Below are 19828 nucleotides of genomic sequence, written 5' to 3' on the forward strand. Positions count from 1 at the left end.
ACATTAATTTCCCCAGCATGCTTGGGCACTGATAGAAAGTGTGATTTTTTAATTTTCATTCATAAATGCTATGGTTCTGAGATCTCAGGTATAGAAGGTACTCCTCACACAACTATTTGGAGTATCTTGTGGGCATGGCTATGTTAGAACAGAAAATACTGGCGCCACATAACAATATATTCTATTAATGGCTCTCCAAAGCCCTTTTGTACACACCCAAATAAAAGTAGGATGCAAAGGTTTAATAATAACATTATGTGAATGTGCAATGCAACAATATGCTTATGAACAACTGTTTGCCTGGTTGCTGGTGGCAAGTGAGAGTGGTTAGAGAATGAAGTTTAGAAGGGAGTTGTAAGTGGTCAGTCCCATTTTAAAGTGCTTTTATCCCCTGCCAATTGTAGTAAACCACCAAGTGTCAGGTTGATAGAAGTTCAGTGTTGGTAATTTTGTCTTTCCTAGTGCTAGACTATTAGAGAAGGCACGGAAGCAACTGCAAGAAGAGTTGCTGAAGACCCAGAGCCAGCTACTGGAGGAGAAGAAAAAACGTGAGCAGCATGAATCTATGGCCAGGTGCTTGCAAAAACGAGTGCAGCTGCTTATAAAGGTATGTCACCTGTATGGATCTTGTTTTTGCTCTCCATTTACTTGTTGGGATGTCCAGAAAAGGATGAGGTTGCTACTCCTTTCTTTTATTTAGTTTTATTAAGCTGTGCGCTTATGAAAATGTGAGAAACTCTCCTACGTTTAATGATAAATCATTATTCCAAGGCAGATCACAGAAGTATAAAATAACAATAAAGCTATAAAATCAAAGTGTATTTAAATACATTGACTTCTATAAAGATAGGTGTGTTGTAAGGTTAGCAATGCCATCCTATGCACCTGTATCCATAAGTAGTCAGTCAGTCAGTCAGTCAGTTTTACTGCACATAGCCAAAGGCTGCCGCAATGTACACAGGGTCATTCAACAATTAAAAGAAAATATGCTGGATTAATCCAAAAAACTTAAAACATTTATATTATTAAGACATTACCTACTCTAAACAGAGCTATAAAAGTACCTTAATATACAGGTTAAGACATTAAACAATAAAATTTATAGGCTAAAATCACCACATGGCCCCTAATATATATTTAAAAAGGTTAATCAATACAATGTGCAATTATATTTGGAGTTTGGTGATAAAGATAGGTTTACCACACCTATCACCCAATCACCCATTTCCACCACCCTTCTGAGTAATACCCCTCCCCACCCTCTCACTATATATAAGGGTCTGGTGACTTCTGTTTCAGTGTATCTGAAGATGTGTGCATGCACACGAAAGCTCATACAAATAACAAATTTAGTTGGTCTCTAAGGTGCTACTGGAAGGATTTTTCTTATTTTATATGAAATACAGGCATCTTCACCGCTTACACATATTCTACTAGCATGCAACCGCTGTATGATGCTGCAAAATAAATTAATAATTAGAATCATATTAGGAAATGGCGGGAGAGAGCTGAAGAGTTATTGTGGCTCACAAGGAGACCCTCCCCAGAGCCCGAAGAGGATGTCTGTGAGGGTAGAAGCCGCCTCAAAGAGACCTGAGATACAGCGGGGCCTTGTTTAGGCTGCTCAGCCTCCCCAACTAACAGCTGACATGTGGAGTAGTGCAGCAGCAGCAGCAGCTGCCACTTTCCTGCACGTCCTCCAGACTCCAGCCAACCCCAGAGTTCCAACTCTAGATATTTGAGTCTGGATTGGAGAGAGCATGGGAGAGAGTTCTGCAGAGCAGGCAAAAATAGCCATTTATAGGCTTTTTAGAGGGTGTTCCCCACTTTATGCAATTTTACTTAGGCTCGTGGGCCCCCGAAATGTAACCCCTGCAATAAGTGGGGGGATGCCTGTATATCCTAATGTAGCCTGTTAAGGTTCTCAGACCATTGCCTAATAAACGGTGGGTATTTATCCTTCCAGGCTTGAAGTATAAATTTCTAAGTCACCATAAGTGATTGCAAAATCCACTTTTGTTGTCCAGCCATTAAACCCCAAGCCACAGGAATATTGTTTAAAAGTACATGAACATCTGAGAATATCAAGAATTTTGCTAATACAAATCAAAAGGAATATATCACTCGACACTCCATTATCATAAGCCTCAAAGAAACATTCTCACCTCCAACATCTTTCTGTATTAAACAGTCCATTCCTATTCAATCATTATGGAGTCCAGTATACACGAATTATTAATTTTTGCTGAATCAATGTCAAATTTCAATCTAGGGAAATATTTTATGTGGATTCTAAAGCAATTTTCCATTGTTTAGGCTGTATAATATCTTCTAATTCCCTATTCTACACCTCTCTAAGTTCCTGAAATTCTACCTTACTAAATTATATTAAACATTTATACTCAGCAGTTATAGATTTAGTTTTCTGTAAGGATCTGATAATTTCCTTTAGTTGTTGAAGGAGGTGTCAAGACACTCAAAGTAGATGGGCTATTAAAGGCACAAATAGGTGTTGTAACTGTAGACGCTGCCATTCTTCACTCATTGGTGATATTTGAACACCACATTTTACATGATGATTCCTGATATCAAGGAGCAGGTTTTTCTTTATGTTTAGATGTGATTGGATGTCATTTTAAATCATTATGACAGACTGAACCTGTCAGGGGACTGCCATCGGAAAGGGGGAGGGAGGCATGGGAATACAGAGAGCCTCCCACACTTCTGAGTAGCAGCTCCTCATCCAACGGTGGGGAAAGCCACACCTCCAGTGGAGCAGAGGGGGAAGGGGAAAGCCGGGCGAGGGGAGGGCTCAAAGATGCAACTGAGAGCCCAAGCGCCTCATCTAGCCCTGCTGGCCAGGAAACAGTCACGCCGTTTCCGTCGCCTAGTTTACGCAGTGGGGTGAAACATAAGGAGGGGAGGCGGAGATTTCGGGTGTCTAAGTTCTTATGCTGGTGGAGGGGGGGACCGGAAGGGGCCACTCCCGGAATCTGCAAGTGACTGAGATGGACATGAACTTTCTAATTCTGCACTGTAAATAGTTTGCACAAATAAAAACCTGCTAAAGACAGGTCGGAGTCCTGCCTGGTTACTCGTGAGCAACCAACACACCGCCTGACAGAACCTTTTAAAACTGCACTGATTTTAACAACTGACATAAAAAATTGCACTGATTTTTTGTTTGTTTGTTTCTTAGAATTTGTGTGTAGAGCCAAATATGAGGTTCTAGCATTATACTGTATAAATGAAATGGGCATTAATTTTCCAATTAGTTAAAGGAAAACACACTTTAGTAGCTGTGATTCCAGAAGATACTAAATGACACACAGGGGAGAAAGGTAGTCAAACAATGCAGAGACTACAGATGTTGATATGCCAGTGACCTCAAGATACCAGCAGTCTTTGTAATCTATATCTGTGATTTTTTCATCTCTGTCTTTCTAAAAGCACGCACCTGGCATCTTGTTCAGATATTGGTTTTATCTTCTTTGCAATATAGGAGGATTCAAATGACAAGCTGACATGGGGGGTTGATTTAAATCTGATTGCATGAAGACTCTCTGGAGAGTTGTTTGTGTACTGGCTCACCACACAGAAGTTAACAGTTTTTATCATAGAGTTGCAAACCATCCATCTGTGACATAGATGTAGACAGACTGTAATATCAGTGTTGTGAACTACTAAACATATCTTGAATTCTATGCAGCCCACATTAAAGTATCCACTCCATCAGTGGTCATTTTATTCCACCTTTTCAACTGATACATATAATGAAATATGGGATAAGTACATAAACACTGTTTTCTTGGCACAGCTTGCTATAATCCTAGGACAAAGGTTTTCATTTTAATTAAAATAAAATGATCATATAGTTTGATATTAAATTGAGCAAATATATGACCTGTTAAAAATAATAACTTTACACTGAAAGCTTTATAACCCAGACTGATATTTAATGATCTAATTAGTAGCTTCTCTGGTAGACTGTGTTGCTGTGAGTATCACTGAAAATGGAAAAGGGGAGGGAAAAATAAGAAACTTGATTGTCCTTGGCCAGGCACAGGCAAACTCGGCCCTCCAGATGTTTTGGGACTACAACTCCCATCATCCCTAGCTAACAGGACCAGTGGTCAGGGATGATGGGAGTTGTAGTCCCAAAACACCTGGAGGGCTGAGTTTGCCTGTGCCTGTCCTTGGCTCTTTCAGAATAATATAGTGAATCTTGTAAACACAGAAATGCATACTTGGAAGAAACTGTCTTATTCATGGACAGTGATACATTTCTAAGCCATCAAGCTTTCGTTGAGGATAAGGCTATTAATGGCTACTAGTCAGAGAAGCTATATACCACCTTTGAAACCAGCATTGCTTTAGATACACTGTACAAAAGGTGTCTAGATGCATGTTAGAATACACCAAGTAGTCAAGCAACCAGTTCCCCAAAGTGGTCAGCCAAAGCATGCCTAATTATCTTCTCACTTCTCCCTGTGGCAGAGTATTCCATTTGATAATTATGCATTGTGTGCAGAAGCATTTCATTTTATCTGTCTGAACCTACTGCCAATCACTTTTCTTCATGAATAGAATGAAATTTAATTAATTTTAACTTTTACCTCCACTTTTAACAACAAGGAGACTTAAAGCAATTTAAAAACACAATATACAGCAATATCACCATATTAAAATGCAACTAATAGAGCTAAAAGAAATTGGAACCAGCAACAGAAGAATAAGTAAGATAAGCTGAACAACTGATGAAACAGGAATGCCTACGTTGCATGCCTGAAGGCAAATAGCTAGGGAGCCAACCGGGCTTCCCAAGGAAAGGAGATCCATAACCTTGGTGCCACTGCCAGGAGATTTGATCCTTAGGCGTTGGAGGGTGGAAGAAAATGTAGCTGCAAAGATACTCTCACTTGATTTCTTTCCCATATTTCAAAGACTCTTCATTGTGGATTGTTTTAAATTAGCTTTATAGTTGTGGCCATTGCTAAGACTATGACATTTAATATGGGGAAAGACCATAGCTTAGTGGTGAGTAGGCTGAAAGCAAAGAGTGAGGTTACCACAACTTCTATCATAGAGCTTCAGTATGCTGATGACAATGTAGTGTGTGCACACTCAGAGGATGACCTCCAAACCATTCTGAATATATTCGCAGAAGCTTACAGAAAGCTTGGCCTATTGTTCAACGTCCAGAAGACCAGAGTGCTACACCAACAAGCGCAAAACAACCCGTCTGCAGCACCACAAATCAAACTCAATGGTGTAACTTTGGAAAGTGTCGAACACTTCTCCTACCTGGGCAGTTATCTTTCCACAAGGGCCGACACTGATGCCGAAATCCAGCATCGCCTGAGCTCTGTGAGTGCAGCTTTCTCCCAACTGAAGTGCAGAGTGTTTGAGGACCGGGACATTTGTAGGGAAACAAAAATGCTTGTTTACAAAGCTATTGCACTACCAACCTTACTGTATGCTTGTGAAACATGGACTACTTATAAATGCTATCTCCAACTCCTTGAAAGATTCCATCAACGGTGTCTCCGAAAATTTTTACACATCACTTGGGAAGACAGACGAACTAATACCAGTGTACTGGAAGAAGCAAAAATCACCAGTGTCGAAGCAATGATTCTTCAACATCAGCTTCATTGGACTGGTCATGTTGTGCGGATGCCTGATTATCATCTTCCAAAGCAACTACTCTATTCCAAACTTTAAAATGGAAAGCATAATGCTGGTGATCAACAAAAGAAGTTTAAAGACTCTCTCAAAGCAAATCTAAAAAAAAAATTGGTATAAATACTGATAGTTGGGAAACACTGGCCTGTGAGCACTCCAATTGAAAAACAGCCTTTACCAAAGGTGTCGTGGACTTTGAAGACACTCAAACTCAAGACGAAAGGAAGAAATGTGATAAAAGGAAGCCATGTTTGGCAAACCCTCACTGTGATCAACTCCTGCCCAGAAACCTATGTCCCCACTGTGGAAGGACGTGTGCATTCAGAATTGGCCTCCACAGTCACTTACGGACTCACTGTTAAAGTCCATGTTCAGACAATTTTACTCAGCTACGAGTGATTGCCAAAGAGGAAGAGTGTTGGAACACTTGCTTTGCATAGAAAAGGTTCCAAGTGCAATCCCTGATGTCTCCTGGTTGGGTTGGGAAAGATTCCTGCCTTAAACCCTAGACAATTTCTGCCTGCCAGCATGAGTGATACTGAGTTAGAAGGACCCATGGTCTGATTTGGTATAGGATAGCATCTTATGTTCTGTGTTCCTAGGACAGCCCATTCTTCATCTGGAAAACAAATGCTGAAATGGCTCAGTCATTTCTGGGGGCAGGGAGGTTATTCTTGTTGCAGGGTTTTACAACATTAGTGTGAAATCTTCAGTCAAGTTTGAGTGATTCTGCTTGTGGCAGGGGGAAGGTTTTCACATGCAAATCTTGGCTGTCACAGTTGCACATTTAATGAACATTAAGGTTATCAGTCATTTATATGTGCACTGCAAATCAGGAGGCAGCCTGTAGGGAGGAAATTGTTTTAATTAAGACTAGGTTGAGCACCTTGAGGTATTTGATCCCTGGCTGTTTCAAAGTGCCAGTGCTGATAGAGAAGGAACTAACAAATAGAGAATTAGTCTATTATCCAAAGTCCCACCTAGACACAGTCAGTTACAGTTAAGGAGGAATATTTTTCTCTCTGTGGTTCATGTTCTAAAGGAATACTTTTTTTACATAAAAAAACAGGAAATCTATTTAACTTCAAGAAGTAGTGCATACACACTTTTTTCTTTCTGTCCAAGTTTACTGAGCTTGTTTTATAACCTAACAACAACAAATGGAGAGCATTGAGGGTTTCTGCCGGCCACTTTTCTACCATTTGCCATTTAAATAGTTCTAGCTCACTATGAATCATGCTCTCAGAGCAGGGCTAACTCCTGGTTTGAGAACCCAGGCAGGGTGCTATCCTGTGGGCACTATTTTATATTGATGGACTCCTGAAGCTTACTTGGCACTAATGGTGACAGCTGCTCTCCAAGGGTGGATAGGAGCTTCTATTTTAATTTCCCACAATGCTCTGAAGTACCAAACATTGTGTCAATCCTGGCTATTTTGGGAAATTAAAGAGAGACTCACAGACTTAGTTACCTGATGTGGATGGCATATTGAACCCCTGGCTGCTGCCCCAGGATACCATGTGCTGACACCAGACCTGTCTGTATTAGTGGCAGTCATCTTGCTCTTATACAACCAGCATTTTGGCAAACAAATAAGCTTTCAGTTGTTGCTGAATTTAGGTCAGGTAATAATAAGAATTCTGGAGCAATTAACAGTGCAAACTGGTTAACACTTCTGGACTTGTGTTTTTGATAAACATGACATTTTGCCTGATATTGTAGTTACTGGCTGTATTTGTATGCCAGATGTCAGGGAACTGCCATCGGAAGGAAGGGAGGTGAAAGGGCTCACACAGGTTGGGAGAGACTCAGCAGCTGAAGAGGGAACCAGTAGGGGGAGAGGAGGTGAGCTGAGGGAAAGTGAGCTGGAGGGATGGCTCAGAGACACTTCCAGCGAAAACAGTGGGGAGGTTTCAGGACCTCCTGTAGGGACACCCACTCCTCGCCGGAAACTGTCACGCAGAGAGTCCAGAAGACGTGTTTCCGTTAAGGAGCTTTTATGTTGGAAGCGATTCCGAAAGCAACCACTGTCGGAATCTGCCAGCGACTGACGGAGCCATGTTTAAGGGGCTCCATTACAGACAGAGGTTTGCAAACTTGACCAAACTCTGAGGGACTTGGATTTTACACACAAGCAGCTCATCGTCCCATCACAGCATTCCGACAGTCTCCGTGAGCAGCTTGTGCAGGAGAAGGCATCATGAGCAACCCAGCCGGAACCGGAGAAGCAGGAGCTGGAGCGGGTCCAAGCCTGGAAGAAAGGTACCGGGCGTTGGAGGTCCAGCTAGCGCTGCAGACGGCGAGGCTCGAGGAGAGGAGGGCTCAAGATGCAGAGAAGGGGAAAACCACCCCGCTCGCCAGAAAGTTGCCAGGATTGGTACAGAAGTTTGGGGGGGAGCCCAAGGACTATCATACCTTTAGGACAGAGATGCAATATGCCCTTAATCTGCAGTTTGATGACTTTCCCGACGAGGAATCGCGGGTGGCTTTTGTGATTGGGCATCTCGAAAAGGGGGCGAAAGACTGGGTGAGGCCCCTGATGGCAACGAATAATGACATCCTGAAGGACACGAGGAAGTTTTTTCGTGCCATGGATCTGATGTTTTCCAGCGATATTGAGCAGGGAGTGGTACGCAGACAGTTAATGGCGTGCAAACAGGGGAGCCGATCTGTTCGTGAGTACTGGACTGAGTTTACCATGTTGATCCATAAATTGGGGTGGGATCTATCGGCGGAACCCATTCAAATGCTCTTTGAAGAAGGGCTTTCTTCGGCTGTGAAAGACGAACTTTCCCGGGCTCCCAGGGCGGAGTCTATGGACCAGCTGACCAAATCAGCGCTGACCATAGGAGCGCGCCAAGAGGCGAGAGCCTTGGAGAGGCGGGAAGGGAAGGGGGAACGTTGGAGGGAGCTTCGCATTCCAGAGATTCCAGAGCCACCGTTCCCGCCGGGAGAGCCGATGGAAATTGGAACAGCGCGCGCGCGCGCAGTTTCAAAGCCCAGTGAAGAGCGGAAGAAGGAGGGGAAGGGCGCCAAGAAATGTTATCTCTGCCAACAGCCAGGTCATTTTGCCAGAGTCTGCCCCCAAAGAAAGGAATGGCAAGGAATGGCGGGAGCTGTTGGGGAGAGGGAGGAAAAGGTACCGGAGCAAGTAAAAGCCAACGCCTGGCTGCCACCGTCAGGGCACAGCAGCCAGGCCAAAGAGCAGTGAAAGTGCCCACGCCGGAACCTCCTAAACCCGCCCTAGTGATAGAGGTGTTACTAGAGCTGCCTAACGGACACCCACTAAAGATAAAGGCGCTATTGGACTCAGGCAGCTCCTGCAATTTCATGAGTAAGGAGTTTGCTGCTGAGCACCAGATACAGACTATCCCTTTAAGTAACCCTTTGCAGGTGACCACGATCGATGGAAGGGAGCTGCTGGGAGGAGAAGTCAGCCAGCAGACCGTCCCAATGATAATGAGGGTAGCAAGACACAGAGAGCTAATAGCGTTTAATGTGGCTACCTTGGGAGGAGCTCCCATTATTTTGGGGATGAGCTGGCTAGCGTTACATGATCCGCTAGTGGGCTGGCATCAGAGAGTGGTCTCCTTTGGGTCAGCACATTGTCTAGAACACTGCAAAGAGCGGGAGGCTCAAGGAGGGGCCAGAGCCACTCTAGCAGGGACGGAAGTAACGGAGAAGGGGAAGGTTCCCCAACAATACGCCGACCTGAGCAACGTCTTCAGCGAGAGGGAGGCAGACAAACTACCCCCACATAGACCCTTTGACTGTCAAATCAATTTACTCCCTGGGGCACAGCTCCTTGTAGGCAAGCTGTACGCCATGTCAGACAGAGAGATGCAGGAGCTAAGGGAGTTCATTGACAAGAACCTGAAGAGAGGGTTCATCAGAGAGTCCAGGGCGGTGGGGGGCAGCCCAGTGTTTTTTGTGGATAAAAAAAACACGGACAAACCTAGACTTGTAGTGGACTTCAGGGCCTTAAATGCAGTGTCAGAACCAGTGACTTTCCCGATGCCCAGAATTGATGACATTTTGACAAGGGTCAGGAAGGGAAAGATTTTTACTAAACTGGACCTGAGGGGGGCGTACAACCTGATACGAATAAGGAAGGGGGATGAATGGAAAACCACCATGTTCACCCCTTTGGGGGCATTTGAATATTTAGTTATGCCCTTCGGCTTACAAGCAGGCTCCGCGTGCTTTCAATCGTTTATGAACCACGTCCTGGGGCCTTTGCTTTACAAGAATTGTGTGGCCTTCTTAGATGACGTGTTAGTATATTCAGAGACTGAGGAGCAGCATGTAAAAGACGTCAGGGAAGTGTTGGGCAGACTGCAAGCCAATCAGCTGTGGGTGAAGCTAGAGAAGTGTCAGTTTCATGCCAAGGAGGTGGAATTCCTGGGGTACCGCTTGTCGGACAAGGGATTGGCCATGGATCCTGGCAAGGTCCAAGCGGTACTGGAATGGAAAACACCGAAAACAAGGAAGGATGTGCAAAGATTCCTTGGATTTGGAAACTTCTATCGGAAGTTCATCAGAAATTTTGCCCACTTGACGGCGCCCATTACGGACTGTCTCAGCAGTAAGAGGAAATTCGTTTGGACGGCGGAGGCGGAGCGAGCTTTTGAGGAGCTGAAAAGGGCGTTCGCTTCGGAAGAACAGCTCCTGCATGTGGATTTACAAAAACCGATGCGAGTGGAAACGGACGCATCAGACCGGGCTGTGGGGGCGGTGCTTCTGCAGCCTGGCAAGGAGGAGTCGGAGTGGAGACCGTGTGCCTTTTTTTCGCGAAAGCTGAACAAATCTGAGAGGAACTACACGGTGTATGACCGAGAACTACTAGCCATTCATGAAGCGTTCAGGAGATGGAGGCATTTATTAATTGGGGCACAACATAAGGTGCAAGTGTGCACGGACCACAAGAACTTAGAGTATTGGAGAACGGCACGAGTGCTCAACCAACGGCAAGTGAGATGGGCCCAGGAGTTCTCCAAATTCCACTTTGAAATTTGTTATGTGCCAGGTCCAGAAAATGTTAGGGCGGACGCTCTCTCACGCAAACCTGAATATTTGGAAGGGGAGGGGGCACCCGAAGAGAGACATGTCATCCCAGAGGACCGCTGGGTGTGTGGGGCGGCATTGGTGGGGCAAAGAGAACTGGTAGAGGAAACAGAGAATGATGAATACGCCCAGAATAAGCTCAGAGGTCTTAGGGGTGAGGGAGAGGAACCAGGGGGTTTCGAGGAAAGAAATGGAGCTTTGTATTACAAAGGGGCACTGTATATCCCCGAAGGAGACTTAAGGGGGAGGGTACTCAAGCAGTTGCACGACAGCCCCACGGCGGGGCATTTTGGACAACACAAAACCATGTGGTTGGTCACCAGGGAATTTTGGTGGCCTAAGGTGAGGGAAGATGTACGGGAGTATGTAAGAGGGTGCGAGCAATGCCAGCGAGCCAAAGGGGAGAGGCGGGCGCCGGCGGGGCTATTAGAACCCTTACCAACCCCAGAACGACCTTGGGAGGCAGTGTCGATAGATTTTATGACTGATCTGCCGAAGTCCAAGGGGAAAACAGCCATCATGGTGGTGGTAGACCTACTAACAAAGATGTGCCACTTTGTAGCCTGTTCGCATGCAGTCACGGCGGAAGAGACAGCGAAGTTATTTGTAGAACACATTTTTAGGTTGCACGGGGTGCCATTGAGGGGGGTCTCAGACAGGGGAAAACAATTTACTTCCAGGTTCTGGAGGAAGCTCATGAGCTTACTGCAGGTGGAGGTCAACTTTTCGACTGCCCGGCACCCTGAAACCAACGGGCAGGCGGAAAGAGCAAACGGTGTCCTCCAGCAATACCTGAGGTGTTATGTCAATGACAGAGAGAATGACTGGGTAGAAAAGTTGGCGCTGGCGGAATTTGCCTACAACAATGCCGAGAATGTGTCCACAGGGATGAGCCCCTTCTTGGCTAATTATGGGTGTCATCCCAGGGCTTTCCCAGGGGGAGAAGGGGAGAGATGGAGCATCCCGGCAGCCGAGCACTTTGTAGAAGAAATGGAAGCAATCCATCGTCAGCTCCAACTCAACTTAGAAAGGGCGAAGGAAGAATACAAGAGGCAGGCAGACAAGAACCGAAGGGAAGGTGAAACCATAAGGGTGGGAGATAGGGTGTGGCTGTCAACCCAAGGGTTGCCGTTCAAAGGAGGTTGTAAGAAATTAAGACCCAGGAGATTGGGTCCCTTTGAGGTCATTCAACAGGTCAACCCAGTGGCTTTCAGGCTCCGGTTACCCAACCACATGAAACTGCACCCAGTATTTCACAGGTCGTTACTGTCACCGTATGAGGGGGGACGAGAAGGGATGGCCACTCGGGGACCGGTCATAGAAGAAAGGGAATGCAGCAGCCATGTGGCAGAAATCCTCGACGCCAGGTGGAAGGGGGATCAGGTGGAGTATTTGGTAGCGTGGGAAGGAGAACCGGAGTCAGAAAACACTTGGGTAATGGCAGAAGATATCAATGACGAGGTATTGATAGAAACGTTCCATCAAAGGTTCCCAAGGAAACCTCAGCCTGTGGAGAGGTTCCGGAGGGAATACTTTGGGACCACCGATGAGGAGGAGGAGTTGGAAGGATTCCCGGACTCGGAAGGGGAAGGGGAGATGGACTCTGAGGAGGAGGAGTACTTCGAGACCAGGAACCGCAACAGGTGGAGAGAAGTGTTCGAGACATCGGAAGATGAAGGAAGTTCATTCCGGGGTTTTGCCTCCTCACCGCCCGTAGAGGAGGGGGCGGGAGGGGGTGAAGGGGGCCCTGGAGGGGAGGTGGATGTCAGGGAACTGCCATCGGAAGGAAGGGAGGTGAAAGGGCTCACACAGGTTGGGAGAGACTCAGCAGCTGAAGAGGGAACCAGTAGGGGGAGAGGAGGTGAGCTGAGGGAAAGTGAGCTGGAGGGATGGCTCAGAGACACTTCCAGCGAAAACAGTGGGGAGGTTTCAGGACCTCCTGTAGGGACACCCACTCCTCGCCGGAAACTGTCACGCAGAGAGTCCAGAAGACGTGTTTCCGTTAAGGAGCTTTTATGTTGGAAGCGATTCCGAAAGCAACCACTGTCGGAATCTGCCAGCGACTGACGGAGCCATGTTTAAGGGGCTCCGTTACAGACAGAGGTTTGCAAACTTGACCAAACTCTGAGGGACTTGGATTTTACACACAAGCAGCTCATCGTCCCATCACACCATGCTAAACTATAGTTAAGTGAGAAATGCATGAACTGAATTGAGCTGCAATGAGCTTTAAGCACCCACACTCCTTTTTGCTTCTGATTTTCATTATCCACAACTTTCTGTATTGTCTGGACCTAGAACTATTGTTAATATTACGGTTCTTTTAAACAAGCCAACTTCAGCTGGCACAAGTCTCTGTTAAGCAGAAGTGGGAGTTTCCAAAGTCCTCCTCCTTAGCCAATAACGTGGCCAGTGTTTGTTGTAAAGCTGATACCCATTTCTGGTAGACACTCTTTCAAAAACTGAGATGTTAGTCTGTTGCTTGTAAGTATTCTATTTCAATGATAAGTTTTTATAACCAGACAAGAAAGTAAATTCCTTTTAGCTGTGCTGAACCAAAAACATTGTTTGTAATCTGGCCCAGCAATAAGCATGACATAATATATTTTCCACTTTCTTGAAAATCAGGACAACAAATACACTGGTCAACCAACTGTAGCAGCTTATTTATGCTGAGTATCTGGAAGGCATTTTCTCAACTGCCAATGCTAATTGTATGAATAACCCTTCCAGAGCCTAGAGCTGAAAACATTATCAGAAAATGGTGTTGCAGTATTGAAACTGCTCCTTAAACATGGTTTCTTAAACACTGAGAAGAAGAAAAAATACAAAAATATACTGGATATTAGAGTTGTGTTTTTCTTCCCAGGTGGATTGCATAGCAGATTCTTGTTCCGAAATGTGGGGTGGGGAGAACCTTGTCATGGGAGCGGCCTTGAATAAGTTCAGTGAATTAGAGTTTTACATTTAAAGCTGAAATGTGTTTCTCAAACTGACACTCCTAGAACCTGCACCATTTCCATGGACTGATAAGGAATTCCCCAGAGGTTAGATTAGGTAGCAGCCTTGTAGATTTTTGACCACCTTGCCTTGTATTGGCAGAACAGCTCAAGGTGGAAGCATTTTCTGCTGGTTTCCGTGCCTTGTGCAGAGCTTGTGTCGAACATGTCCAACGCTATGCGCACCACTATCTTGTGTCACTTGTGTCTTTCCATCTAAGAGAATTATGGACATTGCATACAATTAAGTCTTTCTGCATAATATGTTGTACTCCCCAACCCAAATGTAACAGCTGCAAGGCTCATTCTTAATGGCCTTTTTTGCAATCTCCATTCTTGCCAGTACCTTTTCTATTAAAGCTGTGATGAGAATTGCTCAGCACTCCAAATGTAATATTGCTGTCATTTTATATTGTGGCAGGATAACTTATGCTGATTGATGGTGTGTTTCATCATTATATTCATCACGAGACATTACTTGCCTGCTTGACATTTAGAAACCTCATGTTTGGAATGTGCAGTTTTATTTTGAGACCTTTATTAAACAACTCAAGTCTAAGAGTTTAATTGTTACTGATAGCTAAGAGTATAATTACCTTGGTGAAATATCATGACTATATTAAGCAAATGGAGATTGGCTTTCCAGACTTAGGTGAACACAAAACCATTTTTCTTGTTTGATATTGGCTGTTTTGAGAGAGAGTCTAATATCATTCTCAAGTGCAGTTTGCAGCATGTCTTTAAGGAAAATGAGCAATGAGATTTAAAAGGGCTGTGTTCCAGGAAGAAGTTGTTGCAATTTGAATTTAATACTTGGGAAGTTTACAAAGCTAAATGTAATTAGGACTGTTCTTCAAAGGGAAGCAAAATATTATAAATAGAGGCATGGTTCCAGACCTCTGTATTTCTGGATAGTGGGTATGGAAACATGTCCCCTTCCCCTGCTTTTTACTACTTGTATAAATGGCTGGTGTCCTGGCTCATTCTGTGAGCAACAGAGGCAGTGCCACTCTTGGCTCTGTTAAGCCCATGCTAAAGTCTTAAGGGTCGCACATACACATAAATGGCTGTGCTACTGAACTGCAGGTAAATGAATGGTATTGAATTCTATTTTCCAATTTTAGTGGGGAGTGCTTAGGTTGGTTGGTGCTTAGCAGGAGTGATCCTGCACTGTATTGGTCATAGTCCATGTGTTTGTAAACCACATTTCCTACAAATAAATTTGTGCTTTGCAGACTCTTGTTTGGGTGCCTGATAAAATAGTGACTAGATTGTTCAAATTGCTGTTTAGCTTTGTTTCCTCTGGGTTGGTTTTAAAGCCTGCTTGTAAAGATGAATTTGGAAATGAGGCAGCAGAGCTGAGGAAAATAGGAAAACAAGGACAGCCCCTTCCACTCCCAGTTTGGGCACCTGTACTAAAAATCCTTGGAAAAGTCATTCTAAAGTCTCAGCTGAAAGAGAAAAGCAAAACTTAAAGTTTTAAAAGGCTTTTTAAAATTAAGGTTGAGCAGGGATCAGAGCAAGTGAAGCCACGTGGCTCGCAGGAATCAAACACTCTGAGTCAGGGCAGCAGAGCCTCCAAGGAGAGAGGTATCGCTGTGTGCACATGCCCTGAATCTGCATGCTGGACCCAGGAGGCTCTTGCAAAAGGCGTTACAGTGGCAGTGAATGACCTTTTGGGTTCTTTGCTTTTTAAAGGCAAAGTGTCTCCTTTTCCTTTTCCTCCAGCTTTCACGTTATCTGTTAACATCAATTTATGGCTAAGGTGTTTTAATACCCGAGCGATAGGAGCCATTTATGTAGCATTAAATAAAAATAAATACTGTGGTCCACCCTGCAGGGCTTCTTCAGGGCCTTAAGAGTAGTTCTTCATCCAGAATGGCTAATGGATTCTGCTTTCTCCTGAGCAAAGGGACATTAATATCTTGCTCACTGCTAGAAGGTTAGTTTATGAAAATTAGAAATACATGAACAAGAGAGAGATTTATTTGACCTTCATTATCTATATCTCTCCTGGGAAGCACAATCTTTTGAGGTTCCAGAAGCTAGAATATTTTATATCCAGTAAAGAGAAACCAGATTATTCCAACATTATGGCTCAGAATTTCAACATACCAGAGTCGGGTAATTCAGAGTAAAGCACTTTATGCATCTGTTCTACTCTATGGCTTGTCACAGTAGAACACTCATACTTCATACTGTCACAGTGGGGTGTGTGTGTGTGTGTGTGTCTCTGTGTGTGTCTGTGTGTGTGTAAAAGAAGATACTTCTCCAGTGAAATTATTGGTGGTAGAGGAGGAAGAGTCATAGCTGAGGAAAATGGAAGCAAAAAAGACACAAAGTGACAGGGGATGTTGGTATTCATACTAGTGGGTGGAAGGTATTCAGACAGACCTGATATGAGTTACTGGGTAATTTGTGGCTTTGTGGCCTAAATTAAAATTCCTCCACTAGTTGGCTTTGAGTTAGCTCAGAAATAATTTCTGTGGGCATGTGTAAGGGTGAAGATGAGGATATGTCATAAGTTACTTCCCTCCTCCCACTCCGTAAGAAGAGGTTGCAATTCCTTGGGCTGTTTGGAATGACACAGTTCAGTTTCTGGCTGTGAGAGAGAATAGAGTTCCTTGCTTGGGGCTGCAAAGGGAATTAGACCTGAATTTTGCATCTGAGGACTTGGAGGCAAATATATATATTTATCTATATTTAATCCATATATGGAGTGGGATCAACTATGCAGAATGGCTTCATTCAAAACCTTTATCATATGTACCAACAGTGGAGAACTGAGGGTGCCTCCAGATGTTTTTGGGCTTACAGCTCAAACAGCTCCAGTAGCTGTGGTTGATGGAAGTTGTGGGCTAGCAACATCTGGATGGCCACAATGGTCACTGATTCCGCATCCCTGACATATATACTCCTCTCATTTTGGACTCCACTTGCTATTACAATGGTACCTCAGGTTAGAAGCACCTCAGGTTACAAACACCTCGGGTTACAAACACCGGGTTACAGACTCTGCTAACCCGGAAGTAGTACCTTGGGTTAAGAACTTTGCCCCAGGATGAGAACAGAAATTGCATGCCAGCGGAACAGTGGCAGCATTAGCTAAAGTGGTACCTCAGGTTAAGGATGGTTTCAGGTTAAGAACAGACCTCTGGAATGAACTAAGTTTGTAACCAGAGGTACCACTGTATTGATTTCTGTGCATTTGAAAGGCACAGTACTTTAAATTGCACAGAAGCTGTGCGTTCCTTTAAAGGAGGAACACATAAAGGACAATCAAATAAGTTATTTATTCAAGACCCATAGCCTTCATACAAGCTTTTGGAGGGTTTGCACAAATAGTGCAGGAGTGGACATCTGGTGACTCAAGAAGTCTCTTTCCCTGCCCTCTTAAAATTGCTCTTCACATGATTTACCTGTTCTTGGGTTTCTGTGTCTTAATTTTGAGTGGTGTTGTAGCTTGCAAATGAAATGTTTTTTAAAATAAAGTACTGCTTTATGATTTGGCATGGGAGAAGCATTTCCCTTCATTTATTTGGCAAATGCTGGATGCCAAAATTCTGCAGAACACTTTCCAGCCTGTCAGTAAAATCTGGCTGGCCACCAGGTACTAGCACTACAGTCCCAGAAGCGGCACAGTTCTGTGAACAATTTCTTGTGTATTTTCTTTCCATGTTAGCAGTTGGGGGCATTTATGTTAAATTTGGATTATAATGGATTTAAGTGAGGGAAGCACCCATATGCTTGCACTGTCACCACATTCACATTTCCCCACAAGAATGAGTGGTGGCCTCATGGCAAAAATGCAACATTTGATTTTTGTTGTTTAGTCGTTTAGTTGTGTCCAATTCTTCGTGACCCCATGGACCAGAGCACGCCAGGCACTCCTGTCTTCCACTGCCTCCTGCAGTTTAGTCAAACTCATGCTGGTAGCTTCGAGAACAGTGTCCAACCATCTCGTCCTCTGTCGTCCCCTTCTCCTTGTGCCCTCCATCTTTCCCAACATCAGGGTCTTTTCCAGGGAGTCTTCTCTTCTCATGAGGAGGCCAAGGTATTGGCGCCTCAGCTTCACGATCTGTCCTTCCAGTGAGCACTCAGGGCTGATTTCATTCAGAATGGATACGTTTGATCTTCTTGCAGTCCATGGGACTCTCAAGAGTCTCCTCCAGCACCAGAATTCAAAAGCATCAATTCTTCGGCGATCAGCCTTCTTGATAGTCCAGCTCTCACTTCCATACATCACTACTGGGAAAACCATGGTTTTAACTATACGGACCTTTGTTGGCAAGGTGATGTCTCTGCTTTTTAAGATGCTGTCTAGGTTTGCCATCGCCTTTCTCCCAAGGAGCAGGTGTCTTTTAATTTCGTGACTGCTGTCACCATCTGCAGTGATCATGGAGCCCAAGAAAGTAAAATCTCTCACTGCCTCCATTTCTTCCCCTTCTATTTGCCAGGAGGTGATGGGACCAGTGGCCATGATCTTCGGTTTTTTGATGTTGAGCTTCAGACCATATTTTGCGCTCTCCTCTTTCACCCTCATTAAAAGATTCTTTAATTCCTCCTCACTTTCTGCCATCAAGGTTGTGTCATCTGCATATCTGAGGTTGTTGATATTTCTTCCGGCGATCTTAATTCCGGCTTGGGATTCATCCAGTCCAGCCTTTCGCATGATGAATTCTGCATATAAGTTAAATAACCAGGGAGACAATATACAGCCTTGCCGTACTCCTTTCCCAATTTTAAACCAATCAGTTGTTCCATATCCAGTTCTAACTGTAGCTTCTTGTCCCACATAGAGATTTCTCAGGAGACAGATGAGGTGATCAGGCACTCCCATTTCTTTAAGAACTTGCCATAGTTTGCTGTGGTCGACACAGTCAAAGGCTTTGGCATAGTCAATGAAGCAGAAGTAGGTGTCTTTCTGGAACTCCCTAGCTTTCTCCATAATCCAGCGCATGTTTGCAATTTGGTCTCTGGTTCCTCTGCCCCTTCGAAATCCAGCTTGCACTTCTGGGAGTTCTCGGTCCACATACTGCTTAAGCCTGCCTTGTAGAATTTTAAGCATAACCTTGCTAGCGTGTGAAATGAGTGCAATTGTGCGGTAGTTGGAGCATTCTTTGGCGCTGCCCTTCTTTGGGATTGGGATGTAGACTGATCTTCCCCAGTTCTCTGGCCACTGCTGAGTTTTCCAAATTTGCTGGCATATTGAGTGTAGCACCTTGACAGCATCATTGTTTAAAATTTTAAATAGTTCAGCTGGAATATCATCACTTCCACTGGCCTTGTTATTAGCAGTGTTTTCTAAGGCCCATTTGACTTCACTCTCCAGGATGTCTGGCTCAAGGTCAGCAACCACACTACCTGGGGTGTACGAGACATCCATTTCTTTCTGGTATAGTTCCTCTGTGTATTCTTGCCACCTCTTCTTGATGTCTTCTGCTTCTGTTAGGTCCTTTCCACTTTTGTCTTTTATTATGGCAATCTTTGTACGAAATGTTCCTTTCATATCTCCAATTTTCTTGAACAGATCTCTGGTTTTTCCCATTCTATTGTTTTTCTCTATTTCTTTGCATTGCTCGTTTAAGAAGGCCTTCTTGTCTCTCCTTGCTATTTTTTGGAAATCTGCATTCAATTTCCTGTATCTTTCACTATCTCCCTCGCATTTTGCTTGCCTTCTCTCCCCCGCTATTTGTAAGGCCTCGTTGGACAGCCACTTTGCTTTCTTGCCTTTCCTTTTCATTGGGATGGTTTTAGTTGCTGCCTCCTGTATAATGTTACGAGCCTCCATCCATAGTTCTTCAGGCACTCTGTCCACCAAATCTAAATCCTTAAACCTGTTCCTCACTTCCACTGTGTATTCATAAGGGATTTGACTTAGGTTGTATCTTACCGGCCCAGTGGATTTTCCTACTTTCTTCAGTTTAAGCTTGAATTTTGCTATAAGAAGCTGATGATCTGAGCCACAGTCAGCTCCAGGTCTTGTTTTTGCTGACTGTATAGAGCTTTTCCATCTTTGGCTACAGAGAATATAATCAATCTGATTTCGATGCTGCCCATCTGGTGATGTCCATGTGTAG

At 44.3% G+C, this 19828-nt stretch overlaps 1 protein-coding gene and 1 long non-coding RNA gene across 2 annotated transcripts in view; one reads left to right on the top strand and one right to left on the bottom strand.

The window, feature by feature from the left end:
* Positions 1-19828, bottom strand: part of LOC308463145 — a 795191-nt gene that overhangs the window by 135406 nt on the left and 639957 nt on the right. The window lies entirely within an intron of this gene.
* Positions 1-19828, top strand: part of MAD1L1 (mitotic arrest deficient 1 like 1) — a 479230-nt gene that overhangs the window by 130667 nt on the left and 328735 nt on the right. Inside the window, exon 11 of the mRNA XM_080981045.1 lies at positions 463-607. Coding sequence (XP_080837171.1) covers positions 463-607 — 145 coding nt within the window. The remainder of the gene's footprint in view (positions 1-462; positions 608-19828) is intronic.

This window comes from Podarcis pityusensis (assembly GCF_964106645.2).
Source record: "Podarcis pityusensis genome assembly, chromosome: 14".
NCBI classification, from domain to species: domain Eukaryota; kingdom Metazoa; phylum Chordata; class Lepidosauria; order Squamata; family Lacertidae; genus Podarcis; species Podarcis pityusensis.